The sequence below is a fragment of the Mustela nivalis genome, assembly GCF_964662115.1.
Source record: "Mustela nivalis genome assembly, chromosome: 2".
Classification (NCBI taxonomy): Eukaryota; Metazoa; Chordata; class Mammalia; order Carnivora; family Mustelidae; genus Mustela; species Mustela nivalis.
The window spans coordinates 42,171,170-42,195,771 of NC_139021.1; the positions used below are offsets into that span (position 1 = coordinate 42,171,170).

Sequence of the window (24,602 nt, forward strand, 5' to 3'; positions counted from 1 at the left end):
TATTACACTGTATGAATAAACCAGTTTATCAGTTCTTCTGTTGATCAACATGAGGGTTATTTCCAATTTTTGGCTATTATGAATAAAAATACTATGAATATACTTGTACAAAGCTTTTTTGTGGGTGTGTGTACTTATCTCTCTTAGATAAATACCTAGGAGTGGAATTGCTAGCAGTTAACTTTGTAAGAAATTGCCAATTTTCCAAAGTGGTTGTGATTTTACACTCCCATCAGCAATGTACTAGAAGTTCAGTTGCTCCACATCCTCCCAATATTTTGTATAGGAAAGCTTTATTTGAACCATTCTAGTGGGTGTAGTGATATTTTAATTCTTATTTTAATTTGCATTTTGCTGACTAATAATGGTATTGAGCTTTTTCATGTGCTTATTTGTCATCTGTGTATTTTCTTTGATGAAGTTGCTGTTCAAGTCTTTCATCCTGTTTTTTAAAATTGGGTTGTATGTTGTATATTACTGAGTAGTTCTTTATACATCCTGGGCGCAATTTCTTTTTTCAGATACAGCTATTATGAATATTTACAAACTGTCTATAAATTACATATTTATTTTCTTTTTTCTTCCTTGTATCTTTGGTGAACAAAAACTAATTTTGATGAAGTTCAGTACATCCTCTTTTTTTTTTCCTTTATAGTCTATACCGTGTTTTCTGAGAAATATTTGCCTACATGACGAAGGTCATAAAGATAATCTTTTTTCCTAGTAACTTTATTGTTTTAGCTCTTTTGTGTAGGTCTATGATCTAACCTCAATTTATTTTTATTTATTTATTTGAGTGAGCATGAGCAGTGGGAGGGGCAGAAGTAGAGGGATAAACAGGCTCTGCACTGAGTAGGGAGCCAGACATGGGGTTTGATCCCAGGACCCTGAGATCATGACCTGAGCCAAAGGCAGATGGTTAACCACCTAAGTTACCCAGGTGCCCCTATCCTCAATTGATTTTTATATGTGGTGTGAGATAGGGGTCTAATTTTGGCTTTGTTTTCCCATAAGGATATACAGTTGTTCCAGCACTGTTTGTTAATACTGTATTCATTTTAGTTCCCTCATATGGCTGAAGGATGAGTCCCAACAACTAAGATTCCTTTCCTGGTATATGACTTTTGAGGGTTACATAGCTAACTATTTTGTAGTTTCTTTTCTTATGAATTTTTATATCAGTGTTGCATAGTTATCAGGATCTTAAGAATCACTTTTTCACATATTCAAATTTTGACATATTTTTTTCTGCAGCTGTAAAGGAAATTAATAAAGTGAAGATGAGGTAGGTAGTCACTTTGATCCCTGAAAACATTAAGAAGACCACTGGTTAGCTCTCCAGTTTTACACAACAGGAATTTGTTCCTGCTTGTAATAATTATTTTGATATTATATTTATGTCAAAGTGTACATTGTCTACTGTGTCACACTTAGATTGTCTCCTAAACTACTTATTTTTTTCATTTCCTTAAGTGTGGAGAATTATCTCTGGCTATCTGAATCATGTGCTTTTGCTTGAAATATTAAAATACAGATTCTACAAGTGGGGGAATATGGAAATGACACTTAAAGTACGTAGTAGAGCATGAGTAAATCCATAAAAATGTGAATGAACTTGTCAAAATCATGGAACTAAAATCTGAATTTGATAGTGCACCAGAACATGAGTAAGGAACACATGAAAAAGTTGTGTTATTAATGGTTCTGTATATTAAGAGTTTTATCTGGGAAATGGGCCATTATTTGGATGACTTAAATATGTTGCTTTCATGATCAGCTTTGAGTTTTTAAACCATCAGTTTGGGAATAATGAATGCATCAGATCAGGGACAAGTGCCTTCTTTATTTATTCACTACTTTGTTCATCCCAACATCAGCATAATATTTTATTTTTATGATTGGTTCTCAATTCTCATCTAGTCATAAACAAATAGGCAGATCTTCTGCCTATTTATAACTTCATACTAAAGTAAGAATTTTCTTAAGGAAGGGTCTTTTAGCCTTAAAAACTGAGATGATTATATTTTCTGTGGTCATGGGTTGAATTTTTTAATAACCTGTGTTTTGATCTATATTTAAATGTTACAGTCTGGATTGAATGCTTTTTCTGGAAGCAGAGACATATGTGGAGGCTTCAGGTTTCTTATTTCTTTACTTGTTCTTTCTGGATTTCATAAAAAAGGTATAAATGAGCAATAAAGTAACTTGGTCAGAATGTGATAGGATATTGCATTACCTTTGTTTGTTTTTAAAGGTCACATATTGTATTTAAAAATACGTGTGGCAAATTGCTGTGTAAAATTCAGGTTAAGAAAGGATATTAAAAACAAAAACACTCTCTTTAATCTGAAAAGTCCTGAAGAGTGTAAAGTTTTAATTAAATAAAAATTAATTATGAAATATTTTAATATGCAATTTAGGCATTAAATAAAATTAGCATTTTTTTCTCCTTAAGTATGTGTTATCAAGTTTCAAGAATGTTAAAAACTTCTCTGATGATTTAATCTGAAATCATTCCTACAGCGAAATTCATAAATAATAAATATTATCTTATTAATCCATATTTTAGTTTAGCTGGGTCTCAGAGCAACTTAGTTCCTCAGGGAATGCAGTGTTCTTTATAAAAGAAGGTGATGAGATGTAATCTCCAAGGAATTAAATTGTGAAAACAATCTTGGTATTGTACATGCTAATATAAATCTGTTATTCCCTTTCCGCATCTATCACAACACATTTTAAATTGTGGCTGATCTTGTATGCAAATGGCTGCCTTATTAGAAATTGTGGCTCTACGTGCTAATGTCTCCCTGGATTTCTTGGGAGTTTGCTATCTCACCATCAAAGCAATAGAAATGAAAGATGATTACTGCAAGGCTTTGAAGAACAAAGAGAAGTCAGAACATTTTAGAGGTTCTAGATGTCTGAGGCACTGACAGTTTGCAACATACAAATGAATGGGAATCTCTTTAGTTCATTTAAAATAGCCTCAATGTGTTTATTAGGAAAGTAAAATATTTTCTACCTTTTTGTATTTATAACAGCTAATAAAATGTAAGTCATTTGTGCATGGGTGTGTTCTTTAGACTTTTTTTTTTGCTTCATCATTTGGTAAAAATTGTATTTTGCTTAAAAAGTAGACTGAATAAAGAATAGAGTAGAATAATTTCAGAGAACAAAGTTTAAATTTTTGAAATTTTGGTTAAGAATTATCAGTCACCAAAATCATTGGGAACAAAAATTCAAGGCTAGTTACTCCTTAGAGTATCTCTTAGGTTGAAATTCTTTTAAAGATTTTATAGTCACAGGTTATATACATATAAAATGTATCAATTCCTAGAGTATAAGCTTTTATAAAATATAGGTTCTTTAGCTTTTTTGGTATCACTTTGTTTATTTAAAGTACATTTTAAAATAAGCAAAATCTAATTCCTTTTGTTGAAAAAATATTCTCAATGGAGCTCTTCCTTTTTTATTTACTACAGATAAGGAATGAATAAGATACTGGCCTTTGAAGTATTATCTGTTAGGATTTTGGTTTAAATAACCAAGCAGGAATTGAGGGAAGCATAGTAAGTGGCTGTTTGGTAGGTGGCCTTAGGAATTTTCTTTTTAAAAAATTTTCCATAAAAGCACAGACAAAACTAAATTGAAGAGGGAATAATGTCTTTGTATTTATTTATTTAAACTAACTTCTCTCTTAAAATGGAGTGATATTTTTTCTAGCCCCACATAAGCAAGATTAAAATAACTTGACTCCCTTTTACAATTAGTAGATGCAAAACACTATGCAAATGGTTGCTACATGAATAAATTATACCATATCTATTGATATTTTTTGTGATGCTTATATTAATGTTCTAAATAATAACAAGTAAGAATATAGGATTAGGTGATGACTTGGTTTCATTTCTGAGATTTTAACGTTGTATTACCTTAGATGTGATAGCTACATGGTTTATGAGGTGAAGATTTAATTTATTTGATTTTTTGTCTTACTTTGCACATTCTTAAATATTACCATAATATTAAATGTGAAGACTATTATGAATAGAAAAAATATTTTTAGCAGTATTTATAGTTTTCTTACATATAAGTAGTAATTGTTAATTTGGGGATGCCTTTTACTGTGTTAGGTGGTATCGTTGTTAGGATTGCTCTGTGTGACCACATATATAAATAAACAATACAGTTTGAACTGAACAGATTTCAAAGACATTTGGCATTTGAGAACCTTAATAATGCTTTAGGAAAATTACAGTTTAATAATTTATATGGAGACATCTATACATACTTACATTAGGGTGATACTACCTACTGTAACAGATAAATATAAAGTATATAAAGGCTCAAATGCTACAAGTTATTTCTTGTTCTTACAGCGGTGTGAAAGAGCAAAAACAAGTTGGTTGAGTGAGTTTCCTTTGCGTAGCCATTCAGAATCCAGGATGTCATAGGCTCTGCCATCCTCATTAGATTATTTCCAGCACTGCTCAGGGGGTCATCTCCATTTTATCCAGATGCATGGGTACATATAGAAAGTTTTTGTAGGTTGATTCTAGAAGTAGAAAACACTAATTTATTCATATTCTGTTGGCTGAAACTCAGTCACATCCCCACAGCTAACATCAAAGGAGGCTGGAAAAGTTGTCAGGTGAGCTCAGGAGCAAAACAAAACAAAAAACCCTAAAAAATGAAGAAGAACATGTATTCTAGTAAGTAACTAGGAATTTTTCCTGTAGTCTATCTTTCTGGTCATGAAATAGCCATGCACATCCTTTTCCCTGACTCTTTGGTAGGAAGATCCTAAAGTTACCCACTTATTGTGGCCAGGATAAGTCAAAGATCCCTCTTAGGTTGGAATGTGTTTCCTTGAAGTTTACAGACTATTAAATTTTGCTAATGGTGCAGCAGAAGATGACTGCTTCATATCTCCCATTTAAAGAAGGAAGAATGGGAAGAATGGGAAACATACCAGGAAGCACTGATGTAGCATGATAATGAAACCTGCTGTGCAGGAGACCACTGATAAGGCCCATTGTGCAGACAGAAGTGTCTTCCTTGGACCCTCAATTATGGTTTTTTAAAGAAGTTTCCTTGTCCATTGTTCTTTATGGCTCTCACCTTCTGGATGGTTCTCCTTTCTGGTCACATATGAAGTGGATATTCCAAATCTACAGTTTGCTTCCTTGGGGGCTGCAATCTGCTGGTTTAAGTTTAGGGGTCCAAGGATTCATTTTAATTCACTTATTGTTTTAGGTAAAGTTGCAAATAAAATTCCCTCAGATTTTAGTATCCTTCTTAGCTATTTCTGATTAGTTCCATGTGATAGTGCATTTCTGCCAAATTCAATTTTTTTTTAAAGATTTTATTTATTTATTTGACAGAGAGAGATCACAAGTAGAGAGGCAGGCAGAGAGAGAGGGAAGCAGGCTCCCCGCTGAGCAGAGAGCCTGATGCGGGACTTGATCCCAGGACCCTGAGATCATGGCCTGAGCCGAAGGCAGTGGCTTAACCCACTGAGCCACCCAGGTGCCCCCCAAATTCAATTTTTTAAAGTTTTTATTTCAATTCCAGTTAGTTGGCAGTGTAATATTTCAGATGAATAATACAGTAATTCAGCTCTTCCATACAATAACTTGTATGTATGCCCATCACAAGTGTCCTCCTTAATCCCTACCACCTACCTCACCCATCCCCTCACCTACTTCCCCTCTGGTAGCCATAAGTGTGGTCTCTATAGTTAAGAGTCTTTTTCTTGGTTTGCCTCTCTCTCCTGTCCTTCCCCCTCTCCCCTCTTGCCCATTTGTTTTGTTTCTTAAATTCCACACGTCTGACACATATTTAAATTCAATAGAAATAGTAAGATTGAAAGATGTGTTGTGGATTAAATCAAACAGTGCATGTAATGAGTAAGCATGAGAATATTAGTAAATGGTAGTCATTTATACTGTTTACAGAAGGAGAGACAGAAATAGAACTCATATTTATGCAATTTTCTTACCTGTCATGCTTTTTATTATTATTATTATTATTATTATTTTTATTTATTTTTTTATTTTTTTTATAAACATATATTTTTATCCCCTGGGGTACAGGTCTGTGAATCTTCAGGTTTACACACTTCACAGCACTCACCATAGCACATACCCTCCCCAATGTCCATAACCCGACCCCCCTTCTCCCAGCACCCCCCCCCCCAGCAACCCTCAGTTTGTTTTGTGAGATTAAGAGTCACTTATGGTTTGTCTCCCTCCCAATCCCATCTTATTTCATTTATTCTTCTCCTACCCCCTTAACCCCCCATGTTTCATCACCACTTCCTCATATCAGGGAGATCATATGATAGTTGTCTTTCTCCGCTTGACTTAATTTCGCTAAGCATGATACGCTCTAGTTCCAACCACGTTGTCACAAATGGCAAGGTTTCATTTCTTTTAATAGCTGCATAGTATTCCATTGTGTATATATACCACATCTTCTTTATTCATCCATCTGTTGATGGACATCTAGGTTCTTTCCATAGTTTGGCTATTGTGGACATTGCTGCTATAAACATTCGAGTGCACGTGCCCCTTTGGATCACTAAGTTCGTATCTTTAGGGTAAATACCCAGTAGTGCAATTGGTGGGTTATAGGGCAGTTCTATTTTCAACATTTTGAGGAACCTCCATGCTGTTTTCCAGAGTGGTTGCACCAGCTTGCATTCCCACCAACAGTGTAGGAGGGTTCCCCTTTCTCCGCATCCTTGCCAGCATCTGTCATTTCCTGACTTGTTAATTTTAGCCATTCTAACTGGTGTGAGGTGGTATCTCATTGTGGTTTTGATTTGTATTTCCCTGATGCTGGAGATATGGAGCACTTTTTCATGTGTCTGTCGGCCATCTGGATGTCTTTGCAGAAATGTCTGTTCATGTCCTCTGCCCATTTCTTGATTGGATTATTTGTTTTTTGGGTGTTGAGTTTGCTAAGTTCTTTATAGATTTTGGACACTACTCCTTCATCTGATATGTCGTTTGCAAATATCTTCTCCCATTCTGTCAGTTGTCTTTTGGTTTTGTTAACTGTTTCCTTTGCTGTGCAAAAGCTTTTGATCTTGATAAAATGCCAATAGTTCATTTTTGCCCTTGCTTCCATTGCCTTTGGTGATGTTCCTAGGAAGGAGTTGCTGCGGCTGAGGTCGAAGAGGTTGCTGCCTATGTTCTCCTCAAGGATTTTGATGGATTCCTTTCTCACATTGAGGTCCTTCATCCATTTTGAGTCTATTTTCATGTGTGGTGTAAGGAAATGGTCCAATTTCATTTTTCTGCATGTGGCTGTCCAGTTTTCCCAACACCATTTATTGAAGAGGCTGTCTTTTTTCCATTGGACATTCTTTCCTGCTTTGTCGAAGATTAGTTGACCATAGAGTTGAGGGTCTATTTCTGGGCTCTCTATTCTGTTCCATTGATCTATTGTGTCTGTTTTTGTGCCAGTACCATGCTGTCTTGATGATGACAGCTTTGTAATAGAGCTTGAAGTCCGGAATTGTGATGACACCAACTTTGGCTTTCTTTTTCAATATTCCTTTGGCTATTCGAGGTCTTTTCTGGTTCCATATAAATTTTAGGATTATTTGTTCCATTTCTTGAAAAAGATGGATGGCACTTTGATAGGGATTGCATTAAATGTGTAGATTGTTTTAGGTAGCATAGACATTTTCACAATGTTTATTCTTCCAATCCAGGAGCATGGAACATTTTTTCCATTTTTTTGTGTCTTCCTCAATTTCTTTCATGAGTACTTTATAGTTTTCTGGGTATAGATTCTTTGCCTCTTTGGTTAGGTTTATTCCTAGGTATCTTATGGTTTTGGGTACAATTGTAAATAGGATTGACTCCTTAATTTCTCTTTCTTCTGTCTTGTTGTTGGTATAGAGAAATGCAACTGATTTCTGTGCATTGATTTTATATCCTGACACTTTACTGAAATCCTGTACAAGTTTTAGTAGTTTTGGAGTGGAGTCTTTTGGGTTTTCCACATATAGTATCATATCATCTGCGAAGAGTGATAGTTTGACTTCTTCTCTGCCAATTTGGATGCCTTTAATGTCCTTTTGTTGTCTGATTGCTGAGGCTAGGAATTCTAGTACTATGTTGAATAGCAGTGGTGATAATGAACATCCCTGCCGTGTTCCAGACCTTAGCGGAAAAGCTTTCAGTTTTTCTCCATTGAGAATTATATTTGTGGTGGGTTTTTCATAGATGGCTTTGATGATATTGAGGTATGTGCCCTCTATCCTTACACTTTGAAGAGTTTTGATCAGGAAGGGATGCTGTACTTTGTCAAATGCTTTTTCAGCATCTATTGAGAGTATCATATGGTTCTTGTTCTTTCTTTTATTTATGTGTTGTATCACATTGATTGATTTGCAGATGTTGAACCAACCTTGCAGCCCTGGAATAAATCCGACTTGGTCGTGGTGAATAATCCTTTTAATGTACTGTTGAATCCTATTGGCTAGTACTTTGGTGAGAATTTTCACATCTGCGCAGAGTTCATCAAGGATATTGGTCTATAGCTCTCTTTTTTGCTAGGATCCTTGTCTGGTTTTGGGATTAAGGTGATGCTGACCTCATAAAATGAGTTTGGCAGTTTTCCTTCCATTTCTATTTTTTGGAACAGTTTCGAGAGAATGGGAATTAGTTCTTCTTTAAATGTTTGGTAGAATTCCCCCAGGAAGCCATCTGGCCCTGGGCTTTTGTTTGTTTGGAGATTTTTGATGACTGCTTCAATCTCCTTACTGGTTATGGGTCTGTTCAGGTTTTCTATTTCTTCCTGGTTCAGTTGTGGTAGTTTATATGTTTCTAGGAATTTCTTCCAGATTGTCAAATTTGTGGTGTAGAGTTGCTCATAGTATGTTCTTATAATAGTTTGTATTTCTTTGGTGTTAGTTGTGATCTCTCCTCTTTCATTCATGATTTTATTTATTTGGTTCTTTTCTCTTTTCTTTTTGATAAGTCTGGCCAGGGGTTTATCAATCTTATTAATTCTTTCAGAGAACCAGCTCCTAGTTTTGTTGATTTGTTCTATTTTTGGGGGGGGGGTTCCATTTCATTGATTTCTGCTCTGATCTTTTTGATTTCTCTTCTCCTGCTGGGTTTAGGGTTTCTTTCTTGTTATTTCTCCAGCTCCTTTAGGTGTAGGGTTAGGTTGTGTACCTGAGACCTTTCTTGTTTCTTGAGAAAGGCTTGTACCGCTATATATTTTCCTCTCAGGACTGCCTTTGTTGTGTCCCACAGATTCTGAGCCATTGTGTTTTCATTATCATTTGTTTCCATGATTTTTTTCAATTCTTCTTTAATTTCCTGGTTGATCATTCATTCTTTAGAAGGATGCTGTTTAGTCTCCACGTACTTGGGTTCTTTCCAAATTTCTTCTTGTGGTTGAGTTCTAACTTCAGAGCATTGTGGTCTGTAAATATGCAGCGAATGATCCCAATCTTTTGATACCAGTTGAATCCTGATTTAGGACCAAGGATGTGATCTATTCTGGAGAATGTTCCATGTGCACTAGAGAAGAATGTGTATTCTGTTGCTTTGGGATGAAATGTTCTGAATATATCTGTGATGTCCATCTGGTCCAGTGTGTCATTTAAGGCCTTTATTTCCTTGTTTATCTTTTGCTTGGATGATCTGTCCATTTCAGTGAGGGGAGTGTTAAAGTTCCCTACTATTATTGTATTATTGTTGATGTGTTTCTTTGATTTTGTTATTAACAGGTTTTTATAGTTGGCTGCTCCCATGTTGGGGGCATAGATATTTAAAATTGTTAGATCTTCTTGTTGGACAGACCCTTTGAGTATGATATAGTGTCCTTCCTCATCTCTTATTATAGTCTTTGGCTTAAAATCTAATTGATCTGATATAAGGATTGCCACTGCAGCTTTCTTCTGATGTCTGTCCATTAGCATGGTAAATTCTTTTCCACCCCCTCACTTTAAATCTGGAGGTGTCTTCGAGGTTAAAATGAGTTTCTTGTAGGCAACATATAGACGGGTTTTGTTTTTTTATCCATTCTGATACCCTATGTCTTTTGATTGGGGCATTTAACCCATTAACATTCAGGGTAACTATTGAGAGATATGAATTTAGTGCCGTTGTATTGCCTGTAAGGTGACTATTACTCTATATTGTCTCTGCTCCTTTCTGATATACCACTTGTAGGCTTTCTCTTTGCTCAGAGGACCCCTTTCAATATTTCCTGTAGAGCTGGTTTGGTGCTTACAGATTCTTTTAGTTTTTGTTTGTCCTGGAAACTTTTTATCTCTCCTTCTATTGTCAATGATAGCCTAGCTGGATATAGTATTCTTGGCTGCATGTTTTTCTCATTTAGTGCTCTGAATATATCATTCCAGCTCTCTCTGGCCTGCCAGGTCTCTGTGGATAAGTCCACTGCCAATCTAATATTTTTACGATTGTATGTTACAGACTTTTCTTCCTAAGCTGCTTTCAGGATATTCTCTTTGTCACTAAGATTTGTAAATTTTTCTATTAGGTTACAGGGTGTGGACCTATTCTTACTGATTCTGAAGGGCGTTCTCTGCACCTCTGAATTTTGATGATTGTTCCCTTTGCCATATTGGGGAAATTCTCTCCTATAATTCTCTCCAGTATACCTTCTGGTCCCCTCTCTCTTTCTTCTTCTTCTTCTGGAATCCCAATTATTCTAATGTTGTTTCGTCCTATGGTGTCACTTATCTCTCGAATTCTTCCCTCGTGTTCCAGTAGCTGTTTGTCCCTCTTTGGCTCAGCTTCTTTATTTTCTGTCATTTGGTCTTTTATATCACTAATTCTTTCTTCTGCCTCATTTATCCTAGCAGTGAGAGCCTCCATTTTTGATTGCACCTCATTAATAGCTTTTTTGATTTCAACTTGGTTAGATTTTAGTTCTTTTATTTCTCCAGAAAGGGCTTTTATATCTCCTGAGAGTGTTTCTCTAATATCTCCCATGCCTTTTTTAAGCCCGACTAGAACCTTGAGAATCGTCATTCTGAATTCTATATCTGACATATTACCAATGTCTGTGTTGATTAGGTCCCTAGCCTTCGGTACTGCCTCTTGTTCTTTTTCTTGTGGTCAGTTTTTCTGCCTTGTCATTTTGTCCAGATAAGAGTATATGAAGGAGCAAGTAAATACTAAAAGGGTGGCAACAACCCTGGGAAAATATGCTTTAACGAAATCAGAAGAGATCCCAAATCGTGAGGGGGGAGAAAGGGGATAAAAAGAGGTTGAGTAAAAAGAAAAGAAAAGAAACAATTAAAGAAAACGAATAAAGAAAAAGTATAAAAAAGAAAAAAATATATATTAGATAAACTAATTAAAAATAATTAAAAAAGAAAAGGGTAAAAGTTAAAAAAAATTTTAGCAGAAGAAGAGAAAAAAAATTGAAAAAGAAAAAACAAGTAAATTAACTGCAAGACTAAAGAATCATGGGGAGAAAGCCATGAGTTCTGTGCTTTGCTTTCTCATCCACTGGAATTCTGCTGCTCTCCTTGGTATTGAAACTGCACTCCTTGGTAGGTGAACTTGGTCTTGGCTGGATTTCTTGTTGATCTTCTGGGTGAGGGGCCTGTTGTATTGATTCTCAAGTGTCTTTGCCCCAGGTGGAATTGCACCGCCCTTACCAGGGGCCGGGCTGAGTAATCCACTGGGGTTTGCTTTCAGGAGCTTTTGTTCTCTGAGCGCTTTCCGTAGAGTTCTGGAGGACGGGAATAAAAATGGCAGCCTCCTGGTCTCCGGCTGGGTTGAGCTGAGAGCCCAGGGCCCCACTCCTCAGTGCGCCCTCAGAGAACAGCGCTCAGTAACTCCCATCTGCCTGACCTCCGGCCCCGCTCCGAGCTCACCCAGTGCGACCGGTTCAAGGTAACCCCCAGCTGTGAGCTCACTGTTGGCTCTGTCTCTGTAGCTGGCTTCCCCGTTCTAATACCGGTAAGCTCTGTGACACTCAGACACCCCCGATCCTTCTGTGACCCTGCGGGACCTGAGGCCACGCTGATCCCGTGTGAGCTTCACCCCGTTTTAGCCTCTGGAGTGATGTCCCTCAGCAGAACAGACTTTTAAAAGTCCTGATTTTGTGCTCCGTTGCTCCGCAGTTTGCGGGAGCCGACCCCTCCCCCCGGGGTCTATCTTCCCGTTGCTTTGGATTCACTTCTCCGCCAGTCCTGCCTTTCAGAAAGTGATTGATTTTCTGTTTCTAGAATTGCTGTTCTTCTTCTCTTCGATCTGCCAATGGATTTGTAGGTGTTTGCAATCTTTAAATAAGCTATCTAGCTGATTTCCTGCTACCTGAAGTAGTCTCAGCCTGCTGCTACTTCACCATCTTGACTCCTTCCCTGTCATGCTTTTTAAAACAAGGTTCAAAATATTTGAGATTCAAACTTTTTGTGTAACAGAATGGTTGCAAGAGCATGCCTGCAACCCTAACCCATCTGAATCAATGGTACATGGTTTTCACATTTACAGATAATACTTTTAACAGTTTGGTTTAATTGAGTATTTATAGTACTTTATAAAATGAATGTTACAAAGAGCAAATAATTGGGAAATTTAATTACCAGCAATTATATCCTTGATAATTTATTTGAAAGAATTTGTGTTCTTTACTGATATCTAATGGGAATAGTCAAAGACATTTTTACCCATTGCTTTAAAAATGAATTTTATGGAATAAATTATTCCTGAAGTTTGTAGATAGTCCTTTTGATTTTTTAGGATTTTAACATAATTATTTTGTTTTTTTGCAGCAGGCATTTTGGAGATCAAAGATGGGTAGAAAAGATGCCTCTACTATAAAACTTCCTGTTGATCAGTACAGAAAGCAAATTGGTAAGCAATGAATTCCCTTTGATACATTCCTGGGAATTAAGATAAAGAAAAAAGAATGATGTGTGATATTAAGAAAATAACTTTTCCTTAATACATATGATACACAGAGTATGAATAATGAAGGACTATATATTTTTAAAGAGCAAAAAATAAGTGTAGCCTGCTTACCAGTAGAGAAATACGCTTTGTGTACTTGTGATTTTCAGAGCTCTTATAATTTTTATTAATTTAATACAATCAAAAATACATTTTATTATGTTTCTTAAGGCCAGATGTTCTTATATGGTATTTTTAGTGTTATTATCTATTAAATCATTTATTTTTATCCATGTAAAAACTTTTAATTTTGTTGACTCAATGACAATAATTTGATAAGCCTGAAATTCTTCTTCAAAATTTTACTTTAGTAAGATAGTGGGCTAGAGAAAATGAGACTAGTCAACATAAAAAAATAACAAAAAGCTTACTTATTTTAGATTATGCTCTAAGTACAAGATTTTCTACCCATTCTTTTCAAGAGCACATGAAGTATTTATAAAAAATTACCCACATACAAAGTCACAAACCAAGTTCCCCCAATTTTAAAGAATCTATATCCTATAGCTACAACTTTGAGCAAAGTGTAGTAAATCAGAAATCGTTTAGAAGCGAAAAAGTTAACCTACCCTTTCCCATCTTGCACCCTCTCTTTTTACATATTCCTACTCACTTCCATTCATTCCTACTTTGGAAATAAAAAAATAGCAGTTAGTAAAAAACCTCTTCTAAAAGACTGAAGGATAAAGAGAGAAGTTACAATAGAAGACAGAAAATATGTAGAAGTTATTGATACCAAAAGAAATTATTGATACCATTTTATAAATGTGATCTATAAGGTGCACACCATAAAGATATTTCTGTAAAACAAAAGCAGTGCAAAATGAAAGGAATATTAAATAATATTTAGAATATATATAACCAATTAAAGGTTTATACGTAGAAAAATAAAATCCTACTATAAGTAAATAAACAAAGTAGTCTGGAAATCCAAAAGTAAAACGGGTACAAAACATGAAGAAGCAATTCATGAAAGAAGAAATCTGAATAAACAAAAATAAAAACAAAACAACCAACTATTACAATCAAAAAAATGAAATTGAAAGTCTTACAAAATGACCTAACTCATCTAACTGGTTGTCAGATAAAAGGAAATTTAAAAAAGTATTTCTAACTGGATTAAATTTCTTGAGGGATGGTTTATGATGTTTGATTTTTTTCGGGGGGTTATATTCCTCTTTCCTTCACTTAGAGGATGTCTGATGAATAAATAGTGTAGGTTGCTGTGTTATTTTTGTGTTTAAACAGGACTGATTTATCAGATTAAAGTCTCTGATCAAATGAGATATGCTAACCACATAAAGAATAGCCATATCGTGGATCAATTCACAATCCAACTCTTAAATATACAATTCTTAGAATTTTTTTGGCTTTTTTTTTCATTTATTTATTTTCAGCATAACAGTATCATTATTTTTTCACCACACTCAGTGCTCCATGCAATCCGTGCCCTCTATAATACCCACCACGTGATACCCAGACCTCCCACCCCCCGCCACTTCAAACCCCTCAGATGGTTTTCAGAGTCCATAATCTCTCATGATTCACCTCCCCTTCCAATTTACCCCAACCCCTTTCTCTCTAACTCCCCATGTCCTCCATGCTTTTTGTTATGGTCCACAAATAAGTGAAACCATATGAGAATTGCCTCTCTCTGCTTGACTTATTTCACACAATTCTTAGGATTTTGACAAGTGTACATACCCATGTAACCAGAAATGCCAATCAAAATAGAAGCATTTCCATTTTCTCAGGCAGTTCTTCATATCTGCTTCCAGTCAGTCTCTACCTATACTGTTCAGATTTCTATCACCACAGATGAATTTTTTCTAAAATAAAAAAATAAGTAGCCTGCAAAGTTTTTATTGAAATTGACTTTTACCTATCAATTTTGGAGATTAGATATTAAAATATAAATTCTTCTCTTTTATAAACATGGCATACTTTTATTTACTTCTATTCATATTTATTAGAACCAAGAAATGATGAGACAAAGTAATATAATTATGAGGACTCCACCCTTTTCTTATTCTAAACTGTTCAGAGAGTGCTGTGATATGCATATATTCCCATACAAAGTTCTCTTTCCTGTTTTACTTCCTCTTGAAAATATTAGCTGCAGAAGATCCACCTGTCTCACAAGGTTCTTTGGAGATCCATAAGAAGTGTCAGACCAGTTAGTAAACTAGAGTGTTGCGTGGATATGAGTTATCCTGTGTGTATTTTACAAACAGAGTAATCATAATCAAACACAGTATATTAAAAGTAAGAGTGATGATGTTTTTGTTCACTACTTTTAAGGATAATGGACTGAGTTAAGATTTTTATGCATATACCATAGAATATTATGATATATATAAGTTTTTTGTAAAGATAGAGAAATGGAATAGAAAAGATACTGACTAGTAAATTAATAAAAACTAATTAAGATATTAACTAATTCAAGGATTTTCTCAAGGAAGGATTATCTGATTTTCTGTATCACAGTTAGAAAATACCACAAGACTGAGCTCATACTGATGATGATAGATTTATCTCCAGCACTGTCTCCCTTAAATGGAGTCCTATGCAGATGTTTCCCAGATCTGATAAAAAATGTGAGGAGGGAATAAATCAGCCATAATTATCTTGAAGAGATATTTCAGTATTGGTGGTAAGAAAATATATAAATATATATAATAAATATAACATTTTTATTATATATTATATAAAATATATAAAAAATATATAAAATATATAAATAAAATAGTATCATAGTTTTTTTAAGCTAATCAATTGCTACTTAATAAACATTCACAAAGAATAGTGGTATTACATGTGTGCAATGTCCTCTTGTTATGAAATCTCACTTATTTATATAATTTTTGTATGGTCAGTCAATAACTATATTTAGTAATACCAATACCAGTGCCAGTTTTTGAATGATGATTTTAATATCACTGTTTAATTTATCTTCTGCTAAAAGTTTGCATTTTCAATTATGTACTAAATGACAATGATTAATGGCTTTCATAAAAGCTTTCTTCACAATATTCTTCGCTCAGGTAAGAATCAAATGGGCTAATGACTGGAAACACCTTGTAGATACAGAATCCTCATATTAAATGGACACTGTTTTAATTACTCTAGTGTGAACTTAAAATGTGTAGTGAAGATGAAGTACCTTCTCAATTTCAAGGCAATGCACCTAAGAAAAACAGTATTCTGAAATATTTCTGGCTTAAAGGAGAAATAAATTTTCTTCAGATATAATATCATATGAATAGAGAGTAATATTGCCCAATATAGCATGTATTATTCTAGGGATAAATTATTTCAAGATTGGAGGAGAATTTTAAAAATTGCTTTAACATAATTAAGATATATTCTAAGTATATGTCATTAATTATATCAGGCTAAACAATATTTATATGTATAAGGTTAATCATTATAAAACACAACTAATTTACCTGTAAATCTCTATTTTCGTACATAATATAAGTTGCTAACAGTATTAAGCATCTTGTGCTAGGCACATCTTATTTTATTTTCATAATAGGTAAAAAAGCAACTACTATTATATAACTCCATTATACATATCAGGAAGACTTGGCACAGATGGGTTAAAAAAGTTTTCCAAGGTTCTACAATTGGTAGAAAGTACAGCCAGGATTCAATTCCAAGCAATGACCACATAATCCCTTTACTATACCACTTTTCTAGGGTTAAAGACTATATTAGGTACTGGCAGATGTAAAGATAATTGAGTCACAAGATTTGAGTTCATGGAATTGACAGAATAATAGCATTTTGGCTATCAGGAGAGTTTGAGGGACCTCTCTCTGCCCCTAATTTAGAAATACCAAAATATGAAGCTTCCATTTCTTAGTTCTATTTTTAAAATTCCTAAGACATTTCTATTATAGTTCATTCAGTCAAAGCTCATACAATTATGTACATATTTACCACTAACCTGCTCTTAATTCTCATTTACATCCCAGACCTAAAATCTGAAATCATGTTCTTTGTGCCTGGTGAACATTTTTTTGGAATTTCTTAGAGTGTATGTCTACTTGTGGCAAGTTCTGTTTCTTTCTTTTATAATATTATCATACCATTTTAAAAAGTTTTTATTGAAATTCCAGTTAGTTAACATATACTGTAGTATTAATTTTGGGTGTACAACTTAGTGATTTAACACTTTCATGCAACACCTAGTGCTCCTCACAGCAAGTATACTTATTAACTCCCATCACCTATTTAACCTATCCCCCAGCCACCTCTCACTGCTAATCATGCTTCTTCTCTATAGTTAAGAGCCTGTTTCTTGGTTCCCCCCACCCATTTTGTTTCTTAAATAATTCCACACATCAGTAAAATCATACAATATTTGTCTTTCTCTGACTTATTTCGCTTAGCATAATCCCCTTAGCTCTATCCACATCATTGCAAATGGCAAGATTTCATTCTTTTTGATGCCTGAGTAATTAAATAATATACCATTGTGTGTGTGTGTGTGTGTATACATAATAGAAATGGAATTTTCTTTGGAAAAATGTCTATTCATGTCTTATGCCCATTTCTTAACTGGATTATTTATTTTTTGCATGTTGAGTTTGATAAGCTCTTTATAGATTTTGGATACTAACCCTTTAGCTGATACGTCATTTGCATATCAAATTCTCCTGTTCCATAGGTTGCCTTTTAGTTTTGTTGATCGTTTCCTTCTCTGTGCAGAAGCTTTTTATCTAGATGGATTACCAGTAGTTCATTTTTGCTTTTCTTTTCCTTGTCTAGTAAATAATTGCTACAGCCAGTGTCAACATTTCAACAATATTTGTTCTTCCAATCTGTGAGGATGGAATGTTTTTTCATTCCTTTGTATCCTCCTCAATTTCTTTCATAAGCGTTCTATAGTTTCCAGAGTATGGATCTTTTACGTTTTTGGTTAGGTTTATTTCTAGATATCTTCTGGGTTTTGGTGGAGTTATTTATAAAAGGGCTCAATTCCTTGTTTTTTATTTCTTTCTTCATTATTGGTGTATAGAAATGCAACAGATGATTTTGTGTTCTGTGATGTTCTTGAATTCGTGTATCAGTTCTAGCAATTTTTTTGGTGGAGCCTTTCAGGTTTTCTGCACAGAATATCATGCCTGCAAATAGTGAGTTTGACTTCTCCCTTGGCAATTGGATGCCTTTTATTTCTTTTTCTTGTCTGACTGATAAGGCTAGGACTTCCAGTACTATGGTAAATAACAATGGTGAGAGTGGACATCCCGTTCTTGTTCCTGATCATAGAGGAAAAGCTCTCAGTTTTTCCCCTTTAAGGATGATATTAGCTGTGAGTCTTTTGTATATGGCCTTTATGTTTTTGAGGTATGTTCCCTCTATCTTTATTTTATTTTGTTTTGTTTTTAATTAACAAATAATGTATTATTTGCCCCAGGGGTACAGGTCTGTGAATCATCAGGCTTACACATTTTACAGCACTCACCATAGCACATACCCTCCCTAATGTCCATAACACAACCACCCTCTCCATACCCCCCTTCCCCTGGCAACCCTTAGTTTGTTTTGTAAGATTAAGAATCTCTTACTGTTTGTCTCCCTCCCGATTCTATCTTGTTTCATTTTTTCCTTCCCTACCCCCCACAACCTCCTGCCCTGCCTCTCAAATTCTTCATGTTAGAGAGATCATATTATAATTGTCTTTCTCTGATTGACTATTTTGCACAGCATAATACCCTCTAGTTCCATCCATGTCATTGCAAATGGCAAGATTTTGTTTCTTTTGATGAATGCATAGTATTCCATTGTGTATGTGTGTATATATATACATCACATCTTCTTTATTCATTCATCTGTTGATGGACATCTAGGTTCTTTCCATAGTATGGCTATTGTGGACATTGCTGCTATAAACATATGGGTGCACATGCCCCTTCTGATCACTACATTTGTATCTTTGGGGTAAATACCCAGTAGTGTGATTAATGGGTCATAGGTTAGCTCTATTTTCCACTTTTTGAGGAAGCTCCATGCGGTTTTCCAGAGTGGCTGCACCAGCTTGCATTCCCACCAGTGGTGTAGGAGGGGAACCTCCAGGAGGAGGAGGATTTCTCCGCATCCTCACCAACATCTGTCATTTCCTGACTTGTTAATTTTAGCCATTCTGACTGGTGTGAAGTGGTATCTCATTCTGGTTTTGATTTGTATTTCCCTGATGCGGAGTGATGTTGAGCACTTTTCCATGTGTCTGTTGGCCATCTGGATGTCTACTTTGCAGAAATGTCTGTTCATGTCTTCTGCCCATTTCTTGATTGGATTATTTGTTATTTGGGTGTGGAGTTTGATAAGTTCTTATAGATTTTGGATACTAGCCCTTTATCTGATATATCACTTGTGAATATCTTCTCCCATTTTGTCAGTCATCTTTTGGTTTGGTTGACTGTTTCCTTTGCTGTGCAAAAGCTTTTGATCTTGATGAAGTCCCAGTAGTTTATTTTTTTCCCTTGCTTCCCTTGCCTTTGGCAATGTTTCTAGGAAAAAGTTGCTGCAGCTGAGGTCGAAGAGGTTGCTGCCTGTGTTCTCCTCAAGGATTTTGTTGGATTACTGTCTCACAGTGAAGTCTTTCATCTATTTTGAGTCTACTTTTGTGTGTGGTGTAAGGAAATGGCCCAGTTTCATTTTTCTGCATGTGGCTGTCCCAAGTTTCCCAACATCATTTGTTGAAGAGACTGTCTTTTTTCCATTGGATATTCTTTCCTGCTTTGTTGAAGGTTAGTTGACATTAGAATTGAAGGTCTATTTCTGGACTCTCTAATCTGTTCCATTGATCTATGTATCTGTTTCTATGCCAGTACTGTACTGTCTTGATGATCACAGTTTTGTAATAGAGCTTGAAGTCTGGAATTGTGATGTCACCAACTTTGGCTTTCTTTTTCAACATTCCTCCAGCTATTTGGAGTCTTTTTAGGTTCCATATAAATTTTAGGATTATTTGTTCCATTTCTTGAAAAACATTGATGGTATTTTGATAAGGATTGCATTAAAGGTGTAGATTGCTTTAGGTAGCATAAACACTTCACAATATTTGTTCTTCCAATCCATGGGTGTGGAATGTTTTTCCAGTTCTTTGTGTCTTCCTCAGTTTCTTTCATGAGTACTTTATAGTTTTCTGTGTACAGATTCTTTGCCTCTTTGGTTAGGTTTATTCCTAGGTATCTTATGGTTTTGGGTGCAATTGTAAATGAGATCGACCCCTTAATTTCTCTTTCTTCTGTGTTGTTGTTGGTGTATAGAAATGCAACTGATTTCTATGCACTGATTTTATATCCTGACACTTCACTGAATTCCTCTATGAGTTCTAACAGTTTTGGAGTAGAGTCTTTCGGATTTTCCACATAAAGTATCATGTCATCTTCAAAGACTGAGAGTTTTACTTCTTCTGTGCTGAGTTGGATGCCTTTTATTTATTTTTGTTGTCTGATTGCTGAGGCTAAGACCTCTAGTATTATGTTGAATAGCAGTGGTGATAGTGGACAGCCCTGCTGTGTTCCTGATCTTAGGGGAAAAGCTTTCAGTTTGGCCCCATTGAGAATGATATTTGCTGTTGGCTTTCATAGATGGCTTTGATGGTATTGAGGTAATGTACCCTCTATCCTTGCACTTTGAAGAGTTTTGATCAAGAAATGATGCTGTACTGTGTCAAATTCTTTTTCAGCATCTATTGAGAGTATCATATGGTTCTTGTGCTTTCTTCTATTAATGTATTGTATAACATTGATTGATTTGTAGATGTTGAACCATCCTTGCAGCCCAGGAATCAATTCCATTTGGTCATGGTGAATAATCCTTTTAATGTACAGTTGGATCCTATTGGCTAGTATTTTGGTGAGAATTTTTGTATCCATGTTCATCAAGGATATTGGTCTGTAATTCTCCTTTTTGATAGGGTCTTTGGTTTTGCAATCAAGATAATGCTGGCCTCATGAAATGAGTTTGGAAGCTTTCCTTCCATTTCTGTTTTTTGGAACAGTTTCAGGGGAACAGGTATTAATTCTTTAAGTGTTTGGTAGAATTCCTCCAGGAAGTCATCTGGCCCTGGGCTCTTGTTTTGGGGAGATTTTTGATGACTGCTTCAATCTCCTTACTGGTTATTGGTCTGTTCAGGTTTTCTATTTCTTCCTGGTTCAGTTGTGGTAGTTTATATGTCTCTAGGAATGCATCTGTTTCTTCCAGGTTGTCAAATTTGCTGGTGTATAGTTGCTCATAATATGTTCTTATAATTGCTTGTATTTCTTTGGTGTTGGTTGTGATCTCTCCTTTTTAATTCATGATTGTATTAATTTGGGTCCTTTCTCTTTTCTTTTTGATAATTCTGGCCAGGGGCTTATCAATCTTATTAATTCTTCCAAAGAACCAGCTCCTAGTTTTGTTGATTTGTTCTACTATTTCTTTTGGTTTCTATTTCATTGATTTCTGCTCTGATCTTTATGATTTCTCTTCTCCTCCTGGGTATAGGTTTTCTTTGCTGTTCTTTCTTCAGCTGCTTTAGGTGCAGGTTTGAGTTGTATACTTGAGACCTTTCTTGTTTCTTGAGAAAGACTTGTATCAAGATATACTTTCCTCTCAGGGTCACCTTTGCTGTGTCCTAAAGATTTTGAAAAGTTGTGTTTTCATCTTCGTTTGTTTCCATGAATTTTTCAATTCTTCTTTAATTTTCTGGTTGACCATTCATTCTTTAGTAGGATGCTCTTTAGCCTCCATGTATTTGAGTTCTTTCCAACTTTCCTCTGGTGATTGAGTTCTAGCTTCAAAACATTGTGGTCTGAAAATATGCAGAGAATGATCCCAGTCTTTTGGTACCAGTTGAGACCTGATTTGTGATTCAGGATGTAATCTATTCTGGAGAATGTTCCATGTGCACTAGAGAGGAACGTGTATTCTGTTGCTTTGGGATGGAATGTTTTGAATATATCTGTGATATTCATCTGGTCCACTTTGTCATTTAAAGCCTTTATTTCCTTGTTGATCTTTTGCTTAACTGATTTGTCTGTTTAATTGAGGGGGTATTAAAATCCCCTACTATTATTTTACTACTACTAATGTGTTTCTTTGATTTTGTTATTGCTTTATGTAGTTGGCTACTCCTGTATTAGGGACATAGATATTTAAAATCGTTAGATCTTCTTGTTGGACAGACCCTTTAAATAGTGTCCTTAGTGAGCAAAGAGATAGTGTCCTTTCTTATCTCTTATTACAGTCTTGGCTTAAAATCTAATTTATCTTATATAAGGATTGCCACCCCAGCTTTCTTTTGATGTCTATTAGGATGGTAAATTGTTTTCCACCCCCTCTCTTTAAATTTGGGGGTGTCTTTGGGTCTAAAATGAATTTCTTGTAGTCAGCATATTGGTGGGTCTCATTTTTTTTTTATCCATTCTGATACCCTGTATCTTTTTTTTTTTTTTTAAGATTTTATTTATTTACTTGACAGATAGAGACCCCAAGTAGGCAGAGAGGCAGGCAGAGAAAGAGAGAGAGAGAGGAGGAAGCAGGCTTCCCTGCAGAGCAGAGAGCCCAATGCGGGGCTCGATCCCAGGACCCTGGGATCATGACCTGAGCCGAAGGCAGAGGCTTTAACCCACTGAGCCACCCAGGCGCCCTTACCCTGTATCTTTTGATTGGGGCATTTAGCCCATTAACATTCAGGGTAACTATTGAAAGATATGAATTTAGTGCCATTGTATTGCCTGTAAGGTTACTGTTACTGTATATTGTCTCTGTTCCTTTCTGATCTATTACTTTTAGGCTCTCTCTTTGCTTAGAGAACTCCTTTCAATATTATTCGTAGGATTGTTTTGGTGTTTGCAAATTCTTTTTTTTTTAAAGATTTTATTTATTTATTTGACAGAGAGAGATCACAAGCAGGCAGAGAGGCAGGCAGAGAGAGAGGAGGAAGCAGGCTCCCTGCTGAGCAGAGAGCCCGATGCGGGCCTCGATCCCAGGACCCTGAGCCGAAGGCAGCGGCTTAACCCACTGAGCCACCCAGGCGCCCTGGTGTTTGCAAATTCTTTCAGATTTTTTTTTTTTTTTGTCTTTTTTGTTTGTTTGTTTGTTTTTTGTCCTGGAAGCTTTTTATCTCTCCTTCCATTTTCAATGACAACTAGCTCGATATAGTATTCTTGACTGCATATTTTTAATGTTTAGTGCTCTGAATATATCATGCCAGTCCTTTCTGGCCTGCCCAGTCTCTGTGGATAAGTCTGCTGTCAATCTAATGTTTCTACCCTTGTATGTTACAGACCTCTTGTCCCATGCTACTTTCAGGATTTTCTCTTTGTCACTAAGACTTGTAAGTTTTACTATTAGATGACGTGGTGTGGACCAATTTTTATTGATTTTGAAGGGGATTCTCTGTGCCTCCTGGATTTTGATGCTTGTTCCCTTTGCCGTATTAGGGAAATTCTCTATTTTAATTTGTTCCAATATACCTTCTGCCCCTCTCTCTGTTTCTTCGTCTTCTGGGATCCCAATAATTCTAATATTGTTTCATCCTATGGTATCACTTCTCTCTCATATTCTTCTCTCATGGTCCAGTAGTTGTTTGCCTCTCTTTTGCTTAGCTTCTTTATTCTCTTTTATTTTGTCTTCTATATCACTAATTCTCTCTTCTGCCCCATTTATCCTTGCATTAAGAGCCTTCATTTTTTTAATTACACCTCATTAATAGCTTTTTAAATTTTAATTGGTTAGATTTTAGTTCTTTTATTTCTCCAGAAAGGGATTCTCTAATATCTTCCATGTCTTTTTCAAGCCCAGCTAGCACCTTGATAATTGTCCTTCTGAACTCTAGTTCTGACATATTACCAATGTCCTTATTGATGAGGTCCCTAGCCATTGGTACTGCCTTTTGGTCTTTTTTTTTTTTTAGTGGTGAGTTTTTCTGCTTTGTCATTTTATCCAGATAAGAGTATATGAACAATTGGATTCCTTTTCTTGTTAGTTGTAATAATTTGTAATTTCTCTTTAATTTTCTGTAAAGATAGTCTTCTAATATGTATACTTTAAAAGATTTTAATTCTTGCATTTAATCTTTTATATTTTGTTATGTTGTGTTTTTCAGTTAGAAATAGAGATATTCATATTCTATTCCTAACTTTAAAGGATATGTTTCAGTCATTTTGCCATTATATGTGATGTTATTTCTAGGTTTTTGGAACGTATTTGTTGTTGAGCTAAGGAAATTCCCCTTTGTTCTTAGTTTATTAAGAGTTTTTTTTTTTTTCATTTTTTAAAGTAATGAATTAAGTTGAATTTAATTGAAGATTTTTTTCTATCAGAAGAATATTATTTATTTTGTCAAATTTTATTAATAGATTTTCTAAACTCTCTTTTCATTGTTGATATAAATCTTATTTTGTTTTGATTTCTTTTTTTAAAATTTTTTATTTTTCCAGCATAACAGTATTCATTATTTTTGCACCATACCCAGTGTTCCATGCAATACATGCCCTTTCCAATACCCACCCCTGGATCCCCCAACCTCAAACCCCCCACCCCTTCGAAACCCTCAGATTGTTTTTCAGAGTCCATAATCTCTCATGGTTCACCTCCCCTTCCAATTTCCTTCAATTCCCTTCTCCTCTCCATCTCCCCTTG

The 24,602-nt window shown here is 35.3% G+C and overlaps 1 protein-coding gene across 13 annotated transcripts in view; it reads left to right on the forward strand.

The window, feature by feature from the left end:
* TRIQK (triple QxxK/R motif containing) overlaps nucleotides 1–24,602 on the forward strand; it is a 101,936-nt gene that overhangs the window by 38,062 nt on the left and 39,272 nt on the right. For 9 of the 13 annotated variants that reach the window (XM_082722900.1, XM_082722890.1, XM_082722891.1 and 6 more), the window contains one exon: nucleotides 12,782–12,863. In XM_082722900.1, coding sequence (XP_082579026.1) covers nucleotides 12,803–12,863 — 61 coding nt within the window. In that variant the 5' untranslated portion in view covers nucleotides 12,782–12,802. The remainder of the gene's footprint in view (nucleotides 1–12,781; nucleotides 12,864–24,602) is intronic. The other 4 variants (XM_082722899.1, XM_082722901.1, XM_082722902.1 and 1 more) reach the window with 1 other exon arrangement.